The sequence below is a fragment of the Alligator sinensis genome, unplaced genomic scaffold (genome assembly GCF_000455745.1).
Source record: "Alligator sinensis unplaced genomic scaffold, ASM45574v1 scaffold909_1, whole genome shotgun sequence".
Lineage (NCBI taxonomy): Eukaryota > Metazoa > Chordata > Crocodylia > Alligatoridae > Alligator > Alligator sinensis.
The window spans coordinates 482,516-500,954 of NW_005842862.1; the positions used below are offsets into that span (position 1 = coordinate 482,516).

Below are 18,439 nucleotides of genomic sequence, written 5' to 3' on the forward strand. Positions count from 1 at the left end.
GAAGCGTTTGGATGCTTATGTTGCTGGCACCCTTTGACCCCAGCTGACTTCCTGCCCCTGCGGCAGGGGGCTGGACTTGATGATCTTCGAGATCCCTTCCAGCCCTAACATCTATGAAATCTATGTGAGGAGAAGCCAGCGACAGCACGAAGGGGACATGCCCAGAACACAACTGCTGAGATGGTCCCAGGTCCTCCCAGGAGAATCGGTCAGATGAGGGGAGCAGCAGTGTTCCCCCAGCCCCTACAGAGATGCAGTGAGCTCTGGACCTGAAGGAATCTCCTGATACCACAGGGCAGGGCAAGGCTCCTCCCTCTCTGGACCAGAAGGAACAGGGGCAGGAGAGGGGAGAGGAGGAAAAGCAACTGAGGAGCAGGCCATGTGCTGCCCCACGGCCCCCACAGAGCAGGGACAGGGGAGCTGCATGTCCTGTAGGTACTGCTAAGGCAAGAAGTCTCTGAGCACAGGAGCTATGGGGCACCCAAAGTGGGATATGGGCATGGCCAAGCACCCAGTGACCCACTCTCAGCAGGCCCCTGGCTCAAGTGGGGGGGCTCTCTCACAGCAGCGAGGGGTGGGGGTGGATGCTGTTTCCAGTGCTGGGGACACATTAGCCTCCCTGCCAAGCTCTGTCCCCAACTGGCCTGAGTGGGGCCCTCAGCCTCTCCCCTCCATTCTGCCCCGAGGACCATGCAGCCTGGTGAGAACCAGTCACGCAGAACTAGCGGGTGCTCCAAAGCCATGGCAGCTCCCACTGCAGGGCCCATAGGTCCAGGGTTCACTCTGCAGAAAGAGGCTGGCCTCGCCTCTGTAAGGGGCACACACCACTCAGGGTCAGCCTAGCCCACTCTTGCCATGGGTCACTGGCATCCAGCAGGAGGAATGGCTATCGGGCACGGGAAGAGGGGCCTGGGTGGCAGCGGGGCAGCTCCATCCCCAGACCAGGCCGTCCAGACAGGCCCCTACACTGGCACAGGTCCCCAGCAGTGCAGCTCCATGGGGTGCGCGAGTCTCCCACGGCAGCGAGGCTCAGTTCACCAGCAGTGTATTCTCTTCCAGTGGGGCCCTGCAGAGGGGTGAGGGAAACCATGAGCTCCTCCCAACCATGGAAACACCCCTCACTCCAATGCCCATGGGCACACCATTGGCAGAGCAGGAACCAGGACCAGCTTTTCTGCAGGCACCACATCCCTGGGCACTGGTGGTTGCTGTTTATCCCCACATCTGGGGCTCACTCCTACCCAAACTCCTGTGTTGGGGACCTCTTCTCCCTCCGCACGTCAGCCTGCACTCCCTAGGGGCCACCAGTGACATGCTGTCTCCCCTGGGATGAGGCTCCTGCCTGTAATTTAAGACACAGCTCCAGAGAGCAGAGGAAATGCACCTGTTTAGAGTCCACTGTCCCCTCTGCTGCCCTGCCCCTCTGCATCCCGGCCCTGGGCTTCCCCTATGCTCTGCCAGTGGTTCTCTGTCCCAATCCACAGCCCCTGATATTCCCTGAGACAGTGACTTTGCAGCCTGTGTCCCCTTGAAAGCAGGAGCAGACTCAGCTACAGCCCCCAACTGCAACCCTGCCCACTGCCAGTCTGCACCCAGAGCCCAGAGGTCCAGGTCACACCAGACCAGCACACGTACCCCTCACAGCAGCAGAAGACTGAGCAGGAAGAGGTGCTCTCTCGGCGGAACTTGCCAGACTTGGGGCTGTCCTTGCACTCGGCAATGTAGGCGTGGAGCTGTGTGACGGGCATGCTGCCCTCACACTGGTGCTGCAGGGACATGACAGAGAGGGCCTTAGCAGTGGTGGAATTTGAACTCAGGCCCCAACGAGACTGGCGCCTCCACCCAGGGTCTCTGCTCACCAACAGCTGCATCTAGGGCACTGATGGCTTGACTTCCTGCCTGCCAGACTCATGCCCTGGGCCTGGCCTGACACAGACTCACGACCTGGAATGAGGGGGGCTCCCAGGGTCACTGGGAGTGCAACCTTCAGCCAGGACACCAGTTGGCACCTGATGCAGGGAGTGCTGGAGCCTCAGCTCTGCCCTCATGGGCCGAGGAAATTCTGGTAGGGAGCCAGGAATCAAGCCCAACCCCTCTCCCAGGGAGCAGACGATTGTCTCTAAACCACCTCCCGGGAGGACACACACTAGGCTCATCTGGTGCCCACTAGCACCAGGGCAGCTTACAACACGCCTGCCTGCTGCTGTGACTGACCAGAAGGGTAGCCCACAGGGACCGCAGCCCCAGCATGCCTTTCTCCACCCCCAGATGGAGGCATCTCCCTTCCCTATGGTCCCAGGTGGCTCTGAGCAGCTTGGCTGGGCCCCACGGCCACCAAGCTCCATCCTCAGTCCCTCCCATGCTGTGCTCCACTCCCAGCCTGACCTTGATGGTCTCATAAGAACCGGTGATGAGAGCGATGAAGAGGCTGAGCACCATGTAGATGAAGAGGCTGATGAAAGTGTACAGGTAGAGCTGACTGAAGAGCCACACCAGATAGCTGTTCTGCTGCATCTCCGCAAAGGTCACGAACATGTCGTCCCCATTGATGAGGGAGAAGAGGCACTCAGACACCATGGAGAGGGAGCGGAACTGCACGGGGGTGTAGGGGGAAGTGACTGTCACCAGCTGGCTGTGTCTGGGGCACCTGCAGTACCTCTCCTAGGGGGCAAAGTTATGGTGCGCACTCTACACTCCCACCTCTCTCAGCAGTACTGTACCTAGACTCCTGGCAGCCCCAAGCAAACTGTTAGTATTGGGCCCCCTTTGCCAGAAATAATTATATTAATAACCAGACAACAGAAAACAATTACCATTTTGGGGCCCCCTTTCTGTCCGGACCCTGGGCGGCCTCCCAGTTTGCCCATGCCTGTGTCTGGACCTGCCTCCCAGGTGCAGCAGGGCAGAACATGGCCTCAGCCCCGGTAGCAGAGTTGCTACCAGGCCCTGGGGATCTCACCACACTTCAGATCTCACCAGCTGCCCCCAAACCGCCTGCCTGGGAGCTGAGCAGACCCGAGCCCCAAAGTACAGTTGCAGCAGCTTCAGCTGAGTACCCTGAGCCAGCACAGGAACAGGAGGAGACTGCTCCCTCGCAGCCACCACTCTGGGCAGAGCAGAGGAAGCCAGCTGGGCACCAGGGATGGGCGGCTGCTGCCTGTGCTCTGATTGAACCAGCAGCTTAGGGAGGAACCAGGACCAGCTGCCTCCTCCCTGAGGTGAAGGGAACTGTCTACCCTGCAGTCCCAGGCTAGAGCTGCACCCCAAGGGAAAGGGGCATCTTAACATAAACCAGCATGGACACAGCAGTGTGGTGCAACCCCCAGTGCTCTGCCACAGCCCAAGGACCCTCATGGCCCCCTCCCACATAGTAGAAGCCACAATGGCCAAAGATCACCCCCCCACTCCCAGTACCTTGACATGATAGGGTCCCAGCACGATCCAGCCACAGAAGCAGTAGCCCAAGTAGATGACGGCCACGCAGCAGCAGAAGCGGATGACGTTGGGCAATGCCACCCGCAGTGTCACAATGAGGATCTGCCCAGGAGAGCCAATAGTGTCAGACTCGGCCAGGACATAATCCCAGCACCCCCAAGGAAACAGGGGCCAACTGGCACATGGAGAGGAAGGGGGCAAGCCAGTAGGGACCGGGTTGGGGCTCTGTGGGCAGCCATTGGATCCAGTCGTGGACAGAAGTGAGCTGGTGATACACCCGGGAGTCAAGATTGGCCAGCTCCCCAGACAGCATGTGCAGGAGCCCCTGTCTTGAGCAGGAAGTGAATCCCTGTGGGGCCCTGATAAAGAGTGCCCTGCTCCCACCCTCCTTTCCAGGGCAGACACCCTGGGCCCCTGGAGCAGGACAGGCAGTGGGAGTGGACAAAGCACTAAAACCACCTCAGGAAATCACTCCAGCTGTTTGGTGGGAGACAGCAGGGCCTAGAAGAGCTGTGCACAGGGCAAGACAGGGGGCACTGGCTGGGCTTCAGGGAGGATGAACCCAGGCCAGGTGCAGGACACAGCGTAGGATAGCATGGGTCACACTGCAGGGCAGCAAACAGGGCAGTGTTTGCCTGGCATCCACCTTGCTGCTATGCCATGGGTGCAGGGCAGGGCATGGGGCTCCCTCCCACCTGGGCAGACCCTTGGTCGCACTCACATTGTACTTCTGAAAGAAGGTGAGGTAACGGATGACGCCAACCCAGACCAGCAGTGTGGAGGTGCCCAGGAGGATGCTGCAGATGTCGTAGCTAGCCAGGTTCTGTGGACACAAGCACAGTGGGCTGCCACGTGAGGCCAGAGCAGACCTCCCACAGCTCCTCTGCTCCTGATGGAGCCCATGCCCTGCACCTACACCCACAGTCTCCAGCACCCACTGCAGCCTGGGGGGCCAGACATGACACAACCAAACATGCTATGAAGGCAGAGGGGGTGGCTTCATGTGAGGCTCCAGCCTGGGGCACAGTGGGGCTGGGAGAAGCTCACACAATATGGGGCTACAGTGCCAAGGACCTCATGGTGTGTATGAATGCGACCATCCAGCATCGTGGCCTCACTCTTACCCCATGCACTCTAGCAGGCAAAAAGCCAGAGACAAGTATGAAAGACAGGTAATGGGGACAGGAGACCGGCACCCACCCTGGCCTTGTGACAGCACAGACCTGAAACAGCGCTGGATAGGAAACTCAGCCAGTGCAGGGTTGGGGGTGCAACACCTCCACAGGGGAACCGTCATCCCTTGCAGTGAGCACATATGTCCTGACCAGGCCCCGGCCCTCATAGTAGGGGGTCCCTGGCTCAGTGGAGAGAGAAGCTGCGCTGTCAGTGCCTGTGTCCTGCCCACCCAGCACAGCCCCACTGCTGATGCAAGGGGGGAGGAAAGGAGATGCTCATACCTTGGACTCAATCCTGATCTTCATGATGGTTCCTGACACAGTGAGGATGTCGCTGACTACCAGCAGGATGTACCAGCCATTGAGGAACTCCATACGGTCTGACAGGCTCACAACTTGGCCATAGCGCCGCTCAAAGAACTGGCCAAACTCCTGCCAGCGGAGAGGTCCGCATCACCATTGTGCAGCTCCCCCACCTTGTGTGGCTGCAGAGAGGGACCAGGGCCCTGTGCCATTACCACCATGCACAGAGTGGGACTGATGGGCTGCAGAAGGCTCTGTGGGGGCAGTCTGGGCCATGAGCCCTTGCCTCAGACAGCTCCACAGCCTGTCCCACTGCTCTGGGGGCTGAGTCCCACCTGGGTCCACACAGATTCCTGTCTGCATTCCCCTCCATCCCACTCCTCAGGCTCAGGGCTCTTCCTGTCTCTTGGGGGGCTTGGCTGCCAACTTGTGATCCATGCTGGCCCCAGACATACAGACCTGCATCCCAGCACCAGGGCCCATGGCACCTGAGAGGGAGCGATGGACCTATGGCTGGCTGTTGCCATAGCCACTGCCATTGCCATGGCCACTGTCAGGAGAGATGGCACTGCTGGAGAACATGGCCACAGGACACTAGCCTGAGACCCCCTCTACTGCGGCAGCCAGGGCTGCTGGAGCCAGGAAATGCATCTTCACAAGAGACCCAGACTCCTGGGGTTGTGGGAGAGAGGAGCAACTCCAGTGGTGGTGAGTCTCCCCTTTTCCCAGCACAGAGGTGGGGCATCTCCACTCTCACCCCCTGTCCTATGGAGAGGAGGCCAGAAGGGTCAGTGCAGTGCAGCAATCCCCAAGGGATATCCCCCCCGGCCTTCCCTTGCCTCCATTCAGAGCGCTGTGGAACCTCAGGGCTTACTGTGGAGCATGGCCCTGGCATAGTAGGGCCCCTCACACTGCTATGCGTCAAGCACAGGACTCACACTCTGCAGTATCAGACCACGCACAATGGAGCGGGCACACAGCGCAAAGGACAGGGTGCAGATGATGACGACGACCACATCGAAGAATAGTCGGAAGGTGTTGTCTCCTGCAAGAGTGTGAGCAGTGCCTCAGCCTGGGGCTGAGCACAGGGGAACGAGCTGTGGGCAGGGGCAGCAGGGCTGCAGGTCACCTCCTCCCTTCCCCACGCTCAGAGTGGGGGTCTGAGATCAGGGAAAGCAGTGGCCTAAACCCACTGCATGCAGCATTGTACCAGTGGAGCTGTCAAAGGGCCGGGGTTGTCACTAACCAGGTAAACAGAATATGCCCTCAGAGACCATCACAAGAGGTATGAGGCCAGCAGAGGTCCCTATCCCCACTGCCAGTCATACAGAGACCTCCCCTGCAGTAGGGGAGCAGCTGGAGGCTCAGCTCAGGGAGGAAGAAGCTGCGCTTGCTTGAGCAGTGGGGTCCTGGGCAGCCATGGGATTTGGCTATAGCACCCCCATAGGAATGCAGCCGTGTGCCCACTCATCCGGCCACTGGTCCCTACCTCGGCCATAGACACTGGGGTCCTTGCACTCCTTGATATCAGCTTTGTTGTCCAGGCTGATCTTCACCCTGCCACTGTGTGCCTTGTTGTCGAATGTGATCTGGGGGAGGGAAGAAGACAGCTGTTACACAGCAAGGAGAGGCTGGACACAGCTAGGTACCCTGGTGCCAGAGCTCTCCCCATGCCTGGATGGCCCTGCCAGCCTTCCCCTCACAACAACCCACTCCCACAGCACCGTGGCCTCCACACAGCCTGAAGGAACCACCCTACAAGCTCAGCAGGTGACCTGGGCTCTCCAGGAAGAGCTTCTAAATTTAAAGAAGTTAGTTTAAAACTAGCAAAAGTTCTTTTTCACCCATATGTAATTAAAGTGTGGAACTCATTGAAACCAGATGCAATGGAAGCTGACAGTTTAACCAGATTCACAAAAGGACTGGACACATTCTTGAAGGAAACGGGCATCAGGAGCTATTGAGTACAGGTGTGAGGGACACGGCCTCTGAATCTGAATTTCCTAGGCCTTACATACTGGAGGCTGCAAGTGAGAGAGGAACAGTGGAAAAAGCCCCACGCAGACCTAGTTCACTCTCCTTTCCAACATCTGCTCTGTGCTGCCATGTGACACAGGAGACGGAGCAAGATGGACTTGGAGTCTCACCTAAGAAATGGCAGTTTTTATGTTCTTATGTTTTCCTCTCCTCAGAATGGAACATTCCTCCTGGAGATGCATGCAGTGGCCAGAAGCCCAGTGACACAAATTTCCCCTCCCCAATCCCTCCAGCCATGGCTCAGCCACCCAGCACTGACCATGGCCCCCAGGACAGCCCCAGGCCCCAGCCACACCTCTGCTGCACCCAACCCTGCTCTCTGCCCCAAGGCATGCAGGTGAGTGAGGTCCATCAAGCGTCAGCAGTGAGCATTGTATGATGCAGCCTGATCTCAGCATGGGCTCAGGGGGTGCAGTCCCGAGGTTCCCCAGGGCCCAAGCTGGAGGTACTCACAGTGATAGTAAAGGTGTAGCAGTCTGGGATCTCATTGTTGATGATGGTCTGGATGTTGATGGCCTTCAGCTTGAACTGGATGGTAACGTTGATGAGCCTGCAGGAGACAACACCCAGCACAGCACATCAGAGCAGCAGGCAGCTCCTGAGCAGATGAGGGTACTCCCACCCAGCACTCCCTTTCTTTCCCAAGGCTTCTCGCCAACATGGAGCCCCACAGCCATATGACAGACAGGCACTGGGCTTGTTTCACAACTGGGGAAACGGAGGCAACAGCAGAGCCAGATCCAGGACCCAGGAGTCTGGGCCTCAGTGCTCCAGCTCAGTCACCAGTACCTTCCCTTTCAGTGAAGCACCCCAGCATGGCAGGTCCTGAACAGGGTGCATGCACTGCCTAAGGCCCCCTCCCCAACACTGCAGCTCCTCCTGGCCGAGGGGAGTATGTCCCCCAGTCTATGTTCCACCAAACCCATGAGGCTAGAGCGAGGATCCTGTCCACCCACCTCAAGCCACCAGCAGCAAGGCCCGGAGGTCCCTGCACACACACCCTCGCCGTGGTGACACATGGGGCTGCAGCCACAGATGGCCCCTCTGCCCACAGCCCCGTCTCTCGTGGAAGTGGACATATCCCAGATGCTGGACAGCAGGGAGCAGATGTTTGTGTGACAGAAACACCATGCCATTACTAGTGGTGGCACCTGCTGCAGCCCTGGGACTCCGTGGGCAGGGGAGGAAACAGGAGAGGAGGGTGGCCTGGATAAGAACAAGAGCAGCGAGTTCTGTCTTCAAAGCCAGGCCCTCCTGCTACCACCCCAAGGCTGCCTGGCAGTGCCCATCCTCCTCCACCCAGTTATGGGGCTCCTCAATCCCACCCCCCTCTGGTCACACACACCCTCCCAAGGCTTCTGCCTCTGCCTGCCAGTGGAAGGAGCTGCATGGAGAATGAGAAGGCTTGGTTTCCTTTCCAGACCTGCTGTTGGCATACGAGAAGCCTCAGGCAAGCCTGTTCCCAACCCATGCCCCAGTTTCCCCTCCCCAGCGTGCCCTGGCAGGACCTGGTGTGGAGCTGATGCATTTACTTGTGAAACTTGAGGGTGAAGTTCCTGTAGCTGTGGTCGGGCTCTGAGAGCAGTGGCTCTGGCTCCAGCTCAGTCTCCTCCGACTCCGGGGGCCAAGGGATTCTCTCCATGGGGTCTACGCCCTGGCAGTCTGCAGAGGAGGGGGCAATGCCCTCAGGGGAGCCTCATCAGCACCCCCAGCCTGGCTTTCCTTGCCCTCCCCCAACCTCCCAGCCTTCAGCAGCAGAGGAAGGAGACCCTGGCCCTCAATGTCTGTGGCAGGGACAGCATGGCCCTCTCACCCCCTGGCTCCCAGGAAGGAACCAAAGGAACAGGCTGGGACAGTGACATGAGTCTCTTTCCAAAGCAGGGACAGAGCCAACCAAGCACAAGCTGCCCTGCAGACACTGGCAGGAGGCTGTAGCATAGCAGTGCCCCATGATGCCTCAGGCAGCCTAGCCAGGACAGGGAAGGTAAAGCTGCCTGAAGACAGCGCCGCCCTGCCCAGGGCTCTCCCACTCCGCATCCAACCTGCAGCACTGCCCTAGGGATCAGGCTCCCCCATACCCAACCCTTCAGACAGTGGAGGCGGCACAGGGGGAATCTGGGTGAAAAACAGACAGCAGCAGCAGTGCCAGGCCTGCAGGGACACCTGCCACTCCCTCAACTGAGACCTGCCTGCTGTCTCCCATCCAGCCCTGTGCAGGTGCGGGGTGGGAGAGCATAGCCACGGGGCACATACCCGTGATGATCTTGGGGTCAATGCTGAAGGTGTCATTGGCTGGATCGATGTGCCCTTTGTGGTAGTACTGTTGACACAGCATGAGGGCTGACTGGTTCCTGATGTGGTCCCCGCGCACATAGGCATAGCGCCCAATCGTCTCATTGGGAAGGGACAGGTACTGCAGACGGAGAAGCTGTCAATGCCCTGCCAGGACCCACTGCTCTAGCCCCATGGCTCCCACTCCATCCTGTGCCCATGGCCACTCACCTTCTCCACAGCGTAGAACATGTGCTCGTACAGGTCCTGCTGTGTGTAGACAGCATAAGTGTCCTCCGCCCCATCCACATAGTCCTTCAGGAAGAGGTGCTTGAAGGCCATAGTGTTCTCCTCCTTGAAGGTCACCACCATCTGGTTGCTGAGGCCGAAAAGGATGAGCTGCAGGAAGGGAGAAGCCAAGCCCCACTGAGGACCTGCCAAAGCCTGCCACTGGCATCTGCCAGGGATGCATCAGCATGGCCTGCTCTATCCCACCCTGCTCATCTCTGCCTCCTGGGGGGCGAAGGTGGGGGTCTGTGCTTGCAATGCCTGACAACAAAAAGAAACAGCCTTTGCTGCTGTCCCCCTCCAGGCAGAGACCCATCCTGGCAGCTCCATGCTCGAAGCACACGGGCTTCCCCCACATGTACAGTGGCTGCTGCACAACCACACTGACCTTGGCATTGTTGTCCACCCCTGCCATGGGTTTCAGTAACCTGAGATTTGCCTCAGCACTGGGCACCAGAATGGGAAGGGGAAGGGGAAGTGGAAGGTATCAGACAGCCATGGGGCATTGAGAGTTTCCACTGAGGGGACAGCTCCAGAGGAACCACAGGGGCCTCAGGGCTGGATCTGCAATGAGCCTCCATCATCCCCTGGAGCCTCTGGGAAGGAGGCAGCATTACTGTCACCATCGAGAACAGAAGCCTAGCTTCCCTCGCCCTGGCCACAGCACCTGTTCCCTCCCTGCACGCAGGTGCATTCCCCTTCATGAGTAACAACAGGGCTTGAATGGGAGCAGGGCCAAGGCACATTCATTGTTCTCTTGGACAAAATTGTCCTATTTCCCCCTGCCCAACTGTGGCCGCTTTGACAGCACAGGGATTGCCAGGCTGGCTTGGAGCCCAGGGCCATCCAGCTGGGATCCTGCCCCATGATGGAGGCTACAGCCCCTCTGCTGCCTTGTGGGAGGTTGTTGCTGCACTTCTCCCCACACCTTTTACTTTATACACTCCCCATATATATCCCTGCCAAGTTCTGGACTTTCTGATCAACCTCCACCTAGCTTCAGCCAAGCTCACCATGTACCAGACCAAGAGGAGATGCTGGCCAGGGGTGGGGAGTGGAAAAGGAAGGGAGGGGAAGTCGTGTGATTGTGCGGCTGTTTTCCTCACTCCCTCATGCACATCTCTATGCAGTTTCACTAGGGGCATCAGCAGGCTCGTTGGATACATTCAAGGGGCAGTGGGTGCTGGCCAGTATTGCCTGCTTGCTGTCCCCCCAGATACCCTAGGTATTAACCTTTGCCACACACTCTTCTTCCTGTTATTCTCACAACTTGTCCTATGGAATTTGTTGTTATGCATTTAGTGCACACACACCTACCCCCAAGCCACTGAGGGGGACTCATAGGTCCTGGGCCCACTGCCAATGTATAACCAATAGGCCTGTCATGTGCTGGATGCCTCAGCTACTGCTGCAGAACTGGGATTACACACAGCCCGCATCCTCCTGACCTGCAGCATCTATAGAGCAGCTGATGCCAGAAGCAGGCACAGTGCATCACTGCATCCTTAACCATAGGTTTAGAGGGTCCCACTGCCCACAGAAAAGGTCAACCCCTTTGCGATCCTGCGGAGCACTTGGCCTTTGTGGCTTCAGTCCACTCCTGGCCTGTGCACAGTGCTCTGCAGCTTTGTGTCAGGCCCTTTAGTCTAACAGGGCCTCTGCATTACACCAGAGATACCCACCTTCTTCTCTGGATCATTTGCTGATTGACAGGCCCCTACCACAGACCCCTCCCCTTCCCTGGGCAATAATTTCTCTCTCCATCAGCACCTGTCCACTCCATGGATCCCTTGCCCTTGCTACCCTGCAGTGCCCAGGACCAGGTGAGGAAGCAGTCCTGCCACAGCGCCCAAACATGGCTGAAGCATCACTGTATGCAAAGCCATTGCCCTACCTACCCTTTCACCGGCTCCCTTCCCCCTCAAACATCCCCATCCTGTGCATGCTGCACACAGCTAGCCACAGCAACAACCTGGTCCCTTCCCAAGGAGATCATCAATGTAGATGCATGAAGACCTCAGGGCCTCTATCCCAGCCCTGCCCATGTGCCTGCATGTGCCAATGTGACTTTAATTTGTCCCTGGGTACACCCCACCTGGCTGGGTCCCTCCAATGCCCATCTGGAGCTACCTCTGTGGCCTGGAACCTCAGTGAGACGCAGGAGGAAGATGGGCAGGAACGAATTTTATCACAGTCAGAGCAGCACAGACTGGGGCAGGGTAGGTCACCTTCCTTTACAACAGGGGGGCACAGCCCTCTTCCTTGGACCCTTTGAGTGTATTTTAACAAACTTCTTGTCCTGGCAGTGGCAGGGCCCTTAGCAGGACCTGAACCTGGGGCAAGTTAAGGTTTTTTGATGTCTGGGGCACTGGGCCTCGTGGTTATGCGTGAGGCTTGTTCCCCACAGGTTTCAGAGTGGTTAGACCAGAAGTAGGCAATTATTTGGGCTGGAGGGCCACTTAGGGAGTTGTGAGGTACTGTGGGCCAGGTCAGCACCCTCCGCAACAGCTTGCTAAAACTCCTTAAGTGGTAGATTACTAGACCGGTCTGGAGGCACTAGATGGAGCGGGTAGGCAGGATCTCCAAGACCGGCCTGGGACCCCAGCAGGCAGGGCACACTTGGCCAGGAGGATGAGATGGGGCTGCAAGTGGGTGGGGAGAGGCATCCAGGAGTGGGAGGTGCTGGCAAGGGTGAGGTGAAGGCAGAGCCACAATCCACTCCTTGCACGACCCTGTGCTGTCACCACCCTGTGATTCCAGTCCTGGCCCTACCTGCCCATCCTGCTCCCAGATGCCACTCCCCACCTGCCCACAGCCCCATCCCATCTGCCCAGCTGAGTGCACCCAGCCCACAGAGCTCCTGGGCCCAGTCTCCAAAAAACCGGGGACACCAGAATCTGGAACACACTCCCAGCAGATGTGGTGCAGTCACCATCCTTGGAGGTGTTCGAGATGAGACTGGACAAGCACCTTGTTGAGCTTGTCGGAGCCCAATAACTTCCTGCCCATGGTAAGAGACCAGACTTGATGATCTCGCAGGTCCCTTCCAGTCCTATGATTCTATGATCCACCCACCTGCCCACTCCATCTGGCACCCCTGGCACTGGGTGTAGGGCAGATAGGTGCAGGGCAGATGTGCTAGGGTGCCCAGGGAACAGGGCTGGGTCCAGCAGTGGCAATGACACTGGCAGTGGGAGCCCAAAGGAGCTGCCACTGCCAAGAAGCTAAGTCCAGTCACCATGCTGCCCCAGCCCCACTGCATGCCTGGGGATAGTGGGACCAGGTGTACATGCCACAGCCTAGGTTGCCTCTCATGCTTGAGTCAGGCAGGGCCATGGAACTCACCACAGACCAGATAAAATCTTTTGGCAGGTCAGATCTGGGCCAGGGGCTGTATTCTGCCCACACCTGGGTTAGACAGACCCTTGCGTAGGACGGTTTATCGGGGATGGTTGTCCCTTGAACAGGGGTCGGACTAGAGACCTTTGGAGGTCCTAGTCAATCCAACTTTCCTAGGATTCCAAGTTACTGTTGCTAATAGTAGTCACCAGGGTGCCCCACTGCCAGGCTCAGATGGGCAGTGCACGGGCTTCAATTTGGCCCTTTGGTCAAAACCATCCCTGAGGTCAGGCCTCAACACTGGGAGCAAAGGACAGAGGAGGGAGGGCGCAGGCAGATCCACAGACAGCCCAGCACTGAGCTCATGTGCTGCAGGTTTCAGCAAGGCATCTTGAGATAGTACAGCCCTCCATGCAGCTGACAGCCTCCTCATGCCATGCTGTATATCGATTACCAGCTGACACTTCCTTCTGAGAATGATGGATATGGGCTGAATGTTAACACAGGCCTGCCTTGAGAAGCAGCCACATGACAGCAAGCCACACTGGGAACACAGGTCGGCAAGACCAGACTGCACAGAAGGAGTTAAACCTGTCACTGTCCCCAGGGAGGCAGGGGTGGGGGGAGCACTAGCAGAACAATCACTTCCCCCACCACCATGTGAGAAGGGGAAAAGAGCTGCCTCTTTTCCCAGCACCAAGGTCACAACTCATCTCCCAGGCCCACTGGATGCTGCAGCTGGAGCAAAGCTCTCATCCACACCTTGTTCAAGCTGCCTCCTTGTTGCTCAAACAGGAGGGCTTTGCACTGGACAATGGGGGAGGGCAGCTCCAAGCAAGGGTTGGAAGTGCAGACTGGAAAGGACAGTGACTTGGGAGACGAGGTGGTAGTACAATTGCACACAGAGCAGCAACTTGACAGGAGAAAGCTGTAGGGAAGAATGGACAAAGGGGAAGCAGAATGTGCCTTCCTGGACAAGGGTGAGCTGAAGAGGAGCTGCCAGCAGAGGTCTGTGCAGGGATCTCTGCTTCAGTATTTGGAGGTGGCATGTGGGGAAGAGCCCCAGAAGGCACTGCCAGGGCCTGGGTGACCTCCAGCAGGGCTGGGGGTGAAAGCTCCCTCTGTTCAGGATGTCAGATAGCTTGCAAGTCAACACAAGACCCCTGAGACAGGAAGGTTCTCCAGGGACACTGCCAGGCCTGGGGCTTCGAGCATGTTCTCCACTTCTGTGTCCTGCAAGAAGGCTGGAGAAGTGGGGCCAGGAGACAGCAGAGCCCCATGCGCCCATGATACCCTCCACAGTGAGGCTGTGACAGCAGAAGAGCAGACAGGGCTGCTGGCCTTCACCATCCCAGGGAACATCTCAGCAACAACCAATTGGAAGACACTGCCCTGTGGCTTTGAGAGGTGTCCCAGCATGAGGTCTACAGAAAACAGGCCCAAGGGGGTCCCAAAGGCCATGGGAGCTGCATCCCTGTGGAATCATCCAGCCAACCCTGCAGCAGCGCCTGCCCTTGCTTATCCCTAGCCTGGTGCTATTTCAAGCCACTGAGCTTCACCATGCAGCACTGGGACTTCCCAGAGCCTGGCATTCCCATCCCCTCTGTTTAACTCTTTCCTTCATGTCCCCACTGAACACAATGGAGACCAAGAGCAGCAGAGGCTGAGGTCCAGCTTGCTGCATTCCCTTATATAAAGCCACAGGCCAGAGAGAGGTGGTTCCTGATCCTTCACACCAGTTCCTACTTCTCTGCCCAATAGCCACAGGTTGCCACAATTGAGCTTCCTTTGCCACAGGGGAAGGTCCAGATCCTAGCTCCAGGACTATCCCAATCCAGGACACCTACCATTCCCCGAACCTGAACTGAGATGCCAGGGCCCTGAGCAGACTGGGCACACTGTTCCAGTGCAAGGGGGCTCTGATGGGTAAGCAACATTTCCAGGACAGAACCTTTGTGCAGAGCTGCCCTGGGGCACATGTCCAGGCCACTTCCTGCAGCTCCCACCACACAGCTGAAGCAGGATCCAGCAAAACAGACTTTCCATGCAGCCTCCCCACTCCTGGACAGAGCCTGCCTGCACCCCTGGCTGATCCACCAGAGCACCCCCAACCACCCCAAACCATAGGGTTGAAGCAGATTGGGCAGCCCAAACCAAGCCAGAGCAGAGACACCCCTACTTGACTGGCTCTGCCCCTGCCTTGGAAAGAGAAATCATATCACCATCCCAGCCTGCTCCTGACTCCCTCCTGGGAGCAGGGGGGTGGAGAGGATGATGCTGTCCCTGCCATGGACAGTGAAGACCAGAGGCCCCTTTCCCTGCTGCTGGGGAGCGGGGGAGCGGTGGGGTGGGGTGGAAATTCAGACCTTTGGCAGGGCTCCCTCTCCCTCCCGGCCCAGCCAGCCTCCTCTCCACACACCTGGATGGTGACAATGATGATCTTGATGATCTGCAACACCAGCTTGAAGGGCTTGCGGCCTTTGGCGCGGTACTTGTCGCAGGGGCTCATGAAGAAGTACTTGAGGCGTCTGCGCAATTCCTCCTCCTCAGGCAGGGGGGAGGTAGAGCCTGTGCCTGGCCCGGCCCCCCCATCCTGGGTCCCATAGCTAATCACAGGGGTCAGCAGTTTCTGTGTCTCTACAGGGAGGAGGGGAAGAGAGAGGTCACATGGTCAACAGAGCCAGTCCTCTGCTGCCAGTCCTGAGAGAGATTTCAAGTCCCACCCAGGCTGAGCAGGCTCTGCCCCTGCCTCCTACAGACAGGCCCATCTTTTCATCCAGCATGAAGTCCTGGTCCCAAGCCAACAGGAAGAGGTGGGGAGGGCAACCCATGCACCTGCTCTTCCTTTGGATCCTGCCCCAGAGTCTGGGATGAGGGAAGGGCATTAATCTGGCATTGGAAGCTCCTACAGAAACTGCCTCCACAGCCAAAGGCACTCTCCCCTGGAGATGCAGCCTAGATGCACCCTCCCTCAGAAGTCCAGGCCCACTGCTAGCAGGAGTCACAACAGCAGAGCCAGGAGGTTTTCCCACTGGGAGAACAGCTGCTTGTTGCCCAAAGCAGGCCTAAGCAGCCAGTGAAATACTGCCTTCATGCAGGGCTTGATGTCCAACCTCACATCTCCTCTCTCTGCTACACAGCAGTGCTGAGCACTCAGCAGAACAGAGATGTGGCACAGGCCACTGCCCCACAGAGCTCATCCCTAACTGTAGACAAGAGGAGGCTGATACTGGCACAGCCTCAACAGCAGATGAAGCAGAGCAAGGTGGCTTGCTGATGGTTCCTTCACATACAGACCCTGCACTAGGACCATGGGGGAGAAACAGCATTTTTGGGGAACTTAGGATGAAGGAAGGGCATGGGCACATGAGAACTCCTTCACAAGGGACCAGTTTTTTCCAATGCCACAAGCCACTGAGTCAGCCCAGCACAGATCAGTGCCTGGACACTGAAACCTGGCTCACAATGGGAAGATCCCAGCTTGATGAACAAGTGGTGACGGGCTGCTAGCTAGCACAACACCCAGCATCCACTCAGCTGTGGTTTGCCCACCGTGGAAGAGGCGAATGGCTCCAGGCTGTGGAATTCAAGCCAGTGTGCCATGCTTCCCTGCTCTGAGGGGCACAGCAGGGCTGCTCCACCCAGCACCTCAGCATGGCAGCAGTGTAAGGAAGGTCCCTTCTTTTGAGCCCCAACTCCCTGCCAGTGCAGTCCAGATCTTAGGAGGCAAACTACCTGCATCTCACTCAGAAATCCCCTGAGCTCTGAATCCCACAGCAGCCAAGCACCAATACCCTAAGCTGAGCTAGAAGCCAGGAACCCTGCAGGGAGAGTTCATTCACATGCAAAGGCCAGTTTTGCTACCCCAAGACATTTTGTCCCTGAATCCAACCCTGGGAAGTCACCACAGCTGAGGAGCCTGGGAGAGATTCCCCCTGGCACCCTCCCTCAAGGTCTAATTGAGTGAGGAAGGGAGAGCTCTCTGTATCAGTGCTGGAGGGGACACAGATACTGAACCACAAACTGGTACTATGACCAAAAGAGAAGGGCCCAGATCTCCTGGGACATCAGGGTGCCCTGCCTTTAGCTTGTAGTGAAATTCCCTTGTCAGGACCTACCCATTCCTCCCAACCATCAGAGAGCTCTCCCAAAAGAAAGAGAACAGCAGGGGATAGATGGGGCCAAGCAGCCCATTTCTACCATGGGTAAGTCTCGATGTAAAAAGCCTACTTCTGTAGTGAAGGAAGCTTTCCAGGCATTACCCAGAGCAGCTGGCCTGTGAGCAGGCAGGTCCAGGATGACTGCTGCCCTCAGTTTCTCTCTGCAGGATAAAGTGTGGTTGACGAGGTGCTGATCAAGGCAGTTCTGCTAGTCAAAACTGGGGGCTACTGTATGAGTAACATCACTCCCCTGCTGCCTGGGGAAAGCCCTGAAGCCCAGACATGCAGAGCAGACCCTGGGGCAGGACCGTGCCAACGCCAAGGCTAGGGAAGGGGCAGAGGAGCTGAAACCCCCAACACCAGGGAAGTGAGCAGTGAAAGCAACTCCTTGAAAGTACTGGGAGTTTCTGAGGATCTGAGAAGATCTCAGCAATACTAAGAGCCAAGCACCAGGGCAGGAGCCAGTGTAGGCCAGACTAATGCTGCTGGAGACCCCCTGACAGAGCCAACACACCCACAGCCCCTGGCTGTAATGGAGGTGCAAGCCTTAACCAGATGCATGGTTACAGATGAGAAACAGGAACTGGGCACCAACAGAGCACCAGGCAGGGGGAACTGATAGTGCAGCTGTCAGCAGGACAGGAAGCAGGAGACAGTGACAAGTTCCCTATTCCACTGCCCACAGGAAGGCAACACTAGAAAGCTCAGTCCTCAAGTTTCCAGGCAAATGTATTCCAGCTCTGCTTGGCCCCAGGTGAAGGAGAGGAGGCAGAGGCAGCCACAAGCCACAGGACCCTGCCTGGAGCAATCCTCTAGCCCCAGCTCCAGCAGTGGGAAACCCATGCAGCTTCCCAGGGAGGCACCCCATAGCAGCAGCCACACTCCAGCCAGGTCTGGCCTTCTGCCCCCTACACCCAACACCTTCTCCATAGGAACCAAGTGCCAGCAAGCCCTGTGGCTCCTGGGCTGACCTGCTCTGGGGCCATTTTGAATAGTGCCAGCCCTGCCTGGTTGAGCTAATCAGTCCTCAGACAGCTGGCGGGTGCTCCCAGACTAGCCCAGGGCACAGGGAAAAAGTTCCTGCTCACCAAAGGAGTGAGCCCTGAAGGATCACACTCTACCTTGGCCAGCCCCAGCCCAGGCAGGAAAGCAGCAATACCCACCCCAGGTCCCTCTACACCCTGACAACCCCAGGCCATGCTCCCCCACTGCGCAGGGGCCCAGGCTCCTCCAGCCCCACCACCCTGCTAAACTAAGCCCAGGGAGCCACTGCCACAACCCCTGCCTGTCTACCTGCCCCAGCTCCCCCCACCGTGACAGACTGCCCCAAGTCCAGCCTCAGCCCCAGCTCTCAGGGAGCCCCAACCCCCAGCCTGCCCAGCTGCCAGGGAGCCCCAGCCACAACCCCCCTCCGCACCCAGCACCAGCCCC

At 57.9% G+C, this 18,439-nt stretch overlaps 1 protein-coding gene across 3 annotated transcripts; it reads right to left on the reverse strand.

The window, feature by feature from the left end:
• Positions 1-18,349, reverse strand: MCOLN1 (mucolipin 1). Of its 3 annotated transcripts, none has more exons than XM_025191826.1 (15): positions 17,079-18,349; positions 15,268-15,485; positions 9,453-9,620; positions 9,204-9,363; positions 8,483-8,612; positions 7,404-7,500; positions 6,403-6,502; positions 5,852-5,958; positions 4,893-5,042; positions 4,157-4,258; positions 3,415-3,537; positions 2,386-2,592; positions 1,636-1,766; positions 1,242-1,342; positions 1-1,066 (listed from the first exon to the last, which is right to left on the reverse strand). In XM_025191826.1, the coding sequence occupies exons 2-15, from the start codon at positions 15,355-15,357 to the stop codon at positions 1,035-1,037; spliced, it is 1,698 nt and encodes a 565-aa protein (XP_025047611.1). In that variant the 5' UTR covers positions 15,358-15,485; positions 17,079-18,349; the 3' UTR covers positions 1-1,034. The 3 variants fall into 3 exon arrangements, with proteins under 3 accessions (XP_025047611.1, XP_025047609.1, XP_025047610.1); XM_025191824.1 differs by lacking the exon at positions 17,079-18,349 and adding an exon at positions 16,967-16,985; XM_025191825.1 differs by lacking the exons at positions 1,242-1,342; positions 17,079-18,349 and adding an exon at positions 16,967-16,985.
• Between the last annotated feature and the right edge of the window lie 90 nt (positions 18,350-18,439).